General features: G+C 35.8%; 1 protein-coding gene across 1 annotated transcript; it reads right to left on the minus strand.

The window, feature by feature from the left end:
- Positions 1-204: 204 nt before the first annotated feature.
- Positions 205-7261, minus strand: Smp_032520.1 (putative lysosome-associated membrane glycoprotein). The gene is made up of 5 exons (XM_018790063.1): positions 6941-7261; positions 6782-6906; positions 5636-5852; positions 5210-5398; positions 205-963 (listed from the first exon to the last, which is right to left on the minus strand). Exons 1-5 carry the CDS (start codon positions 6972-6974, stop codon positions 797-799), a joined length of 732 nt encoding a protein of 243 aa, XP_018655444.1. The 5' UTR covers positions 6975-7261; the 3' UTR covers positions 205-796.
- Between the last annotated feature and the right edge of the window lie 242 nt (positions 7262-7503).

The raw sequence follows: 7503 nt of genomic DNA on the forward strand, positions 1-7503 counted from the left end.
ATCAGGGCTATCCAACTCCCCTAGGTGGATCTTCTGTGTCCATTAACCCGGACAAAGGGCCAGATATTCGCTTTTCGTTTTCTCGATTTCGTGAAAAACAGCCCCCCTCCCTGCGAGAAGTCAGTAAGTAGGACTTCCCTGGCAGTGGCTGTTTACACGTGGCCATGTGGAAGCATTTCGAGAAGGAGAACAGACTATTTTTTTATCTAAAATTACTTGTCTTCTCACACTTTCTCGTATCATAGAATGTAATAAAGCTAGAAGAGAAAAAAAAGGTCAGACTATAGTTTTTAGCTCCGTATTTCTAAAATTTCTTACAACATAGAAATAATTCTTTACAGAAAATGATTTTAACAAAATTTTAGCCAATTGTAAAACGCAGTAAAGCTGAAAAACTGGAAAAATGTTTTGCTTTCTGCCTGAAATAAATTACGTAAAGTACATATATTGAAGAGATTATTTTGAGTAAATTAACCAAAATAAATAACGAATATGTATCTATGAGATTCAATACAGAAGAACAGCATAATATCGTATTGATGTTTGATGATACGACATTTTAAAACATGTGTGTAATTAGAGAAAAAGGATAACTCCATATAAACATAATAAAACAAGTTCCAAGGAGTAATCATACAAAATTTCAGTAATCAATTTTTTTAAAAACTGGAAAAAATCGCAGGTAAAACTATCGAAGTAATTATGAACAGACTGTCCCCACATGGCATACAAACAGTAAATCACCGACTAAGTTGGGCCATTAACCATACATATATAGTCAGGTCTTTTCATACACTTAGATTTGCTGGTAGCCACCACTGACACCATTTCCACTGATATTCCGATTACGTCGACTTGTAATAATGAATGCGATCAGAGCAACGATAATCATTACTGCTAACGATATACCAATGACAATTGGAACAACTCTGTCTAAATGATAATCGAGTGAGCATTGAACCACTAATTGAAAGAAAATTTTCGAAAAGAAAAACAATTAGTGGTTAGTTGAGAGTAAAATAAACGAAAATAAAAGCATAAATGATCCGCTACTTAAAAATTAAATAAGTTAAAATAATGAAACCAGATGAAGTTCCGTGTACCGTATTATGAGATACAACGATAGTATGATGTACAAAAATGGTTACTAAATTTGTTATAATTGACGAGAATTATGTAATTTTTTTATTGTGCGATCGATTGTCTGGATTGATGTGAATGGTGGCCGTGATGACGACTTACGCAAAAATAAACAACCGACCCAGTTGCAGAATGAACAGATACCAAACGACAAAATAACTGGTCGGCAGAGTTATAAAATAAAACATTAATGGGCAAGATGGTTGACACAAAAATGAACGTGACTAAATATCCCTTTAAACACAAATCATTGACAGAAATGAATTTTGTAAGTCATTTATTGAGCTATGAAACTTAGATTTATCAGACTACTTACCGTTTCGCCTACAAAGTGACGTCTATCATTGTGTTTTGTCCATACATTGACATACATTGCGCAGAAATGTAATTCCGAATAATAAAAATAGTTTGAACGTAAAACAAAAAAGGTCAATACTTGCGACTTCAGAATAAATTGCTACCAAAATGTCATGGGAGATTATTTTTTTAAACTAACTGAACTAGTCTCGATTATCTGAACGAAGTGAACCTGTAACCTTTAAACCATAGACTCATTAGCTTATTGTTGTTTACTTATGACGGGTCATGGATTTGTGCGTTTATACACATGTCGAAATTGTAACATAAGCACTAGAATTTATTGGGTGATTAAATTTACTACCTATATGACCGACATTTTCCAACTACTCCTTTTATCCTTACATCACTATTTTAAGGCCCATTCTGAAAGAACATAAAATAAAAACTTTGCGCTGCAAATCGGAAACTGATGATCGTTTTCCCGAAATACATTTTATTAGATATTTTTGTCCTTACCATTCATTAGCTAGCCCCTCCAGCACAGTTACCGGTGGTCAGGATTGACCTTGACCGAAAGGCTACACTTGATTTTGCTTGAAAAGAATCATCACAGCTTTGGACTTTGAAGACCATATCTTACAAGAACATTTATTTACTTAAAGTTATTTAGGGGCTTATGAATCATTGTCATCTGAGGTAAAGTACTAGTTCCGTGAGGACATATGAACAAGGAATAACCATGATGATGCAATCGAATATAATACTGGATTGCGTAATATGGATAATAACAACAGACTTAATAAGTTAGTAACGAATTATAATGTGAATGCAATAAGATGAGTAGTGTTTTTGTTACAATAATTAAAGGTAATAAAGGTGCAAAATATATGACGTGATATCGTGAACACTTATGAATAAAATCATGAGAATATGAGATGTTGATTCTCTGTTCACGAGTATATAACTAACTGAAACCATATGCTATATATATGAGCATATTGATTCTAACAACATAGATCTAGGTCTGTCGACTGACCACTTGTTTTATGGCAAAACAACCAACTTAGTTCGATTATCAATCGATTTAATCTATACGTAAGATACATAGACGACACATTTATCATTTGTGACGATAATATTGAATCAGCAGATATTTTACACTGCTTCAACACATGCCACCCTTCCATAGACTTCACATTAGGAAATGAGCTAGGTCAGTCAAACTATTGTTTCGATGTGCGTTTGACGAGGAGTGATAGCTCCTTAAAAAGACCTATTTTTAGGAAACAAACATGGAATGGCCAGCTGACCAACTTCTATAGCTGGATTCCTTCAAGCAGAAAGAGGAATCTTAATCACTCTTTATGTTACCGAATGCATTGGATATGTAGTACAGAATGCATTAACGAACTAGCATTCCTCAGGAAAACTGGCGGAAAACGGCTATCCAAGTCGCTTCATAAAGAAAAATATGAAAACATGTCATGACAAGTAATCTGCTTTTTTCCGTTTCAAAGAAACACCTTAAAATAAATTTGGAATTCAAAGGAGACCGGAAATTTGATCTAATTAAAAAGAACGTTTTATGTGGCAAAATTGTGAATAACGTTCACTCGTGGGAACTTGATTTAGGTATTCGTAAAGGATAAGTCTCCCCATTTGGTCACCTTTATGTCGGTCAGTCACAACGTAGAACTTCGTACGTACGTACATCAGTCCGAGTTGCCATACCACATTAGCAGTCAGTCAGTCAGTTACAACGTAGGACCAGAACGGAGATTCAAATCCCATAGTAATCGGAAAGATTAGAGTTTGAAGATATTCAAAGAATATAATCCAGTGAAATAAATTTGGAAAGAGAAAAAAGATAGACATGAAGAATTCAGAAGATTAGAATTTGGTAGAACACAAAGAGTGGATGCACCTTCACCATTGCAAACGATTTTGAGCCATGTCTTTCAAGGTCTCCAACCATCGATTGCTATCATCTCGCGAGTCCCAACCAGGTAGTCTACACCTACCAACATGACTCAGTCCAATTGTCAGCGACTTCATGGATTTGTGCCACGTTTTGGTCTGGCCGCCCATAGCTTTCTTCCAACCTACTCCTACACCATAAATCATTGCACGTCGGGGCAGTCGGTGGTTGGGCATACGTAACACGTGTCTCAGCCATCTCAACTGATGAAGTTTCACTACTTCGTCAATCGATTTGCCATCCTTACCTAGTACCTGTTTCCTAACAACTACATTACTTACTCGGTGGTCCCAGGATATACGAGCAATGCTTCGAAGACACCTATGATCGAATACTAGTAGCCTACGAATATCCTCTACTCTTACCGGCCATGTTTCACTGCCATAAAGTAGGACGGAGAGAACTGTTGCGCTGTAAACCCGTCCTTTGGTTGCTAGACGGATATATCGCCTACGCCATAAATGACGCAAGTTGGTGATAGCTAGTCGAGCCTTCTGTATCCGTGCTGAGATTTCGTCGCACACCAGATCACAAGGGATGATGAGACTCTCAAGATAAGTGAAGCGGTCAACACGCTCAACTACTTCACTCCTTATCAGTCACCTTTATGTGCATCTACCAGGTCATCTGCTCTTGTGAAGCAAGGTATAGATATATGGCTTGATAATAAAAGTCACTGAAAAGAGATCCCTTAGCTGGACTTTGTGTTTTTAATGTTTAAATGAGAATTGTGTCAACCTGAGGTTAAGGCAGGACTATGTTCGAAGCCCTTAACGGGGATGACTGATTAAATGACCAGGTTGTGAAACTGCACCAAATCCAGTAACTGAATTATACGTTGTACCGGTCAAGTGATCATCTTCCCTATATGATAATGATTGAGGTTGGGATCAGACTGCATAAAGATAAGGGTGGTTAGTGATAAGAATTTCATTAGTGGTAGATTTTCACGAAATAACAGAGAAATTTCCACTTTATGACTTTGAAATCAGATGAAAGACCTGTAAACGGTACTTTTGAAACTTTAATTCAGCGAACGCAATGATGAACGTCTGTTAAGCAGCTGCATTTAACAGCGTCAAAAAAGAGATTTTGTAGTAGTCTGCCCGTTGAATGTTCATCCAAGAAGTAGGTCAACCTATCAAAGGTTTTCTACTCGAACCCCGTTAGTCGGGTAAAAGCCTAAGATGGACTATCATATGGAATGACTGTACTAAGCAGTATTCATCAGGACTGTCGCGATTCCTTTGAAAAAACCCTGAAACACTAACAATAACTTTTTATAAGGCGAAATATAATTGAAACGCCATCAATGAGTCCTCACTAATGTACAGTTTAGAAGTGATACAGTTGATGAAGACAGTCATCAAAAAGCATACTGGATTATTCCCAGAGTTTGCTGTAATAAAAAACAGGGAGTCTTGGGAATCTTCTCAAGTATGAACGGAAACCTAAAACATTCAACAGACCAAAAGAAATCACACATGCTTAGTATTCAACAAACCATCATTAAGCTTGAATAAAAATTGTGATATTGAACTGTCAGTATTGTTACCTTGTCTACAAAACCGAAGTAGATACTGCTAGTTTATATACCATATAAATCGTGTTGCATATAAGTTCATTTAACAACAAAAACAACTCAGATTTGGTGCTTAAAAACAGCGATAATAAACTACAAGGGTAGTGAATCAAATCACCGCCGAACGATCATTATTTGCAAACGACAGACGGTATACAGCTAATAATTATTTACATCAACAAACTTATATAATGTTAAGGAAAACTTACTGATACCATTAAATTCAGGCTCCAATCCATGTCTGAATGCTTGAACTTTTAACTGAGAGAAAGTTAGGTTAACAGTTACAGGATTTGGTGCGAAATGATTTAAAACTAAATTCTGTTCAGCTTGACAAGAATAGTATGAACCGATTGCAGCGGAAAATAGTGAATGGTTATTTGATGCATATCTTAAACCTAGATATAAAAACAGAATAAAAAGTTAAGTTAGATTGTCAAATGTTTAAAAAGTAACAGGTCTAAAAAATTATTGCTGAAAACTTCTTTTAAAAACTAATGACAGGAACACCGAACAATAAAGTCATGTCAAATATTGAGTCTTTAGGGCTGGTACACTAGCTAATACACGGAATAATTTACAGCAATTAAAATAACTAACTCTAAGAATAAAAATAAAAAATATGAATTACCAACCCGGCAAATCAAGCAGTTCATAAACGAAGCTAATTTCACTGAGGTTGTAACTATTTTCAGACTTCGCGAATCGAAATGTAAGGTTCCAAGTACTGTTTGACTGATCTGGTTTCCAAGATAAGTTCAAACCTTCTATCTCGTTTCCCAAAACACCCGAAACTTGGAATTTCCCTTGAGTTGCGGAATCAATTGAAACTACAACAGGTGCTTTCTGAACCTACATACACCGAAGTCAGATGTAGGTAATGCAGTAAGGAGGTAAAGAAAAAAATGAAGTTAACCGAAATGTTTTATAGTTTCACAAGCAAATTTACAAACTATACGAATGGTTGCACACAAAAACTTTCACCTTGTAATGGATTATTAAGATAACTACTAGTGTTTTGATATTAAATAGATGTAGAGTATAATGGTTTAAGTGGTCGATCGTTAATTATTTTAGTGACGGAAACTGACGGAACCTCATAAAAAACAATATTTTAAGCATTCTTGTTATATGATTGTTTTTCAGTCTTGAATATGAACTTGTGAAGGATCATTGGACTGCATTAATTTATCAATGGTTATACCTTCAGCGGTCTCGGATAGAGACTGGTATTCCACAAATAAGATCAACATACATTTTGTTCGTAAATTCTTGGTAAATCCACACATACAAAACATTACTGAGTATTATTCACACTATATATAACGATTATTCTAAGGACATACAAGTGACCTGGTCTGGAGCGAAGATTATTGCATAACATTGTTTTGTTAGTCATCAAAGCTTAGAATACTTCTCTGCTACTGTGAATACTTCTACCTTGTCACTTGGTCTAATGCATGTCCTCCAACTTTTTCCAAAAGACTACAACTTATGGACAAACCAACGAAATTAAAGATAGCAAGTCTCAATCATGTACTTGGATAGTATTTTGGCATGATAGCTGACGTCAGTTCGTGGTGAAAACCCTGAGTTCAATTTCTAACCTTAGATTCTAACTTTATCTTAATTTTAATTCTACAAACTAACTTATAACACTCCTTTGACCCTGGTAAGTAGGTGAACTGTCTCCAGGTTACTAACGTCGCTCAAAAGTTTGTCATAAATTAGTCCTACCAGTTTTGCAAATCAAATGTATGGAAATGAAATCAGATCCTAACCTTTGTGTAAGCCAAAGTAATATTTATATAGCCTTGCAACAGTATGCTTGAATCATTTGAGCCAATCCGAAAAGTAGCAGGTGATGTGACCGGATCCACACTGTAACATACGATTTGATCCAGACCTATGATCTCAAAGTATTATGAAGTAATCATTACATGCAACAATTAACGCCGAGAGAGCTACAAACATGGCTGCGATAGAATATCCGGATAGGTTGGGAAGTTTCCAGTCGCAAACAGGTTTGTGTCCGGCCTTCAGGAATACTGTTGTTAGTAATGGATGGACAGTGAGAGTAAACTTGGTGATGGTAAGTCCCTTAGCCTAGTACCTAGAAAAATGATGGGGGAAAAGTCAATCAGGTCCATATTTGTTTCAAGCATACAACAGAGATCCACTTACTCTTAAAAATCGTAGCAGTAAACAGTGAACAAGTGCTAAGATAAAGTTTGAATAAGCATACCTGTGGCGTCCTTGAAGTCACAAATCCACAAATCGAAATTGAGTAAGCCACAGAAACGTATCTGTTCCGTTTATTTACTCTCTAATTTCAACCTTATTTAATCAGAAACGGCGAATTTATGATGCCTTGTCACACCTGATTATGTATAAAAACTAAAAAACATTTGCTTCAAAAATATTTCAATGTCCACTTCTCTGGGAAAACTTGTAGTTGCTGTAACATTGAATAACTCCCCCAAAATAAGTAGTTCTGTATGTC

This window comes from Schistosoma mansoni, chromosome W (genome assembly GCF_000237925.1).
Source record: "Schistosoma mansoni strain Puerto Rico chromosome W, complete genome".
NCBI classification, from domain to species: Eukaryota; Metazoa; Platyhelminthes; class Trematoda; order Strigeidida; family Schistosomatidae; genus Schistosoma; species Schistosoma mansoni.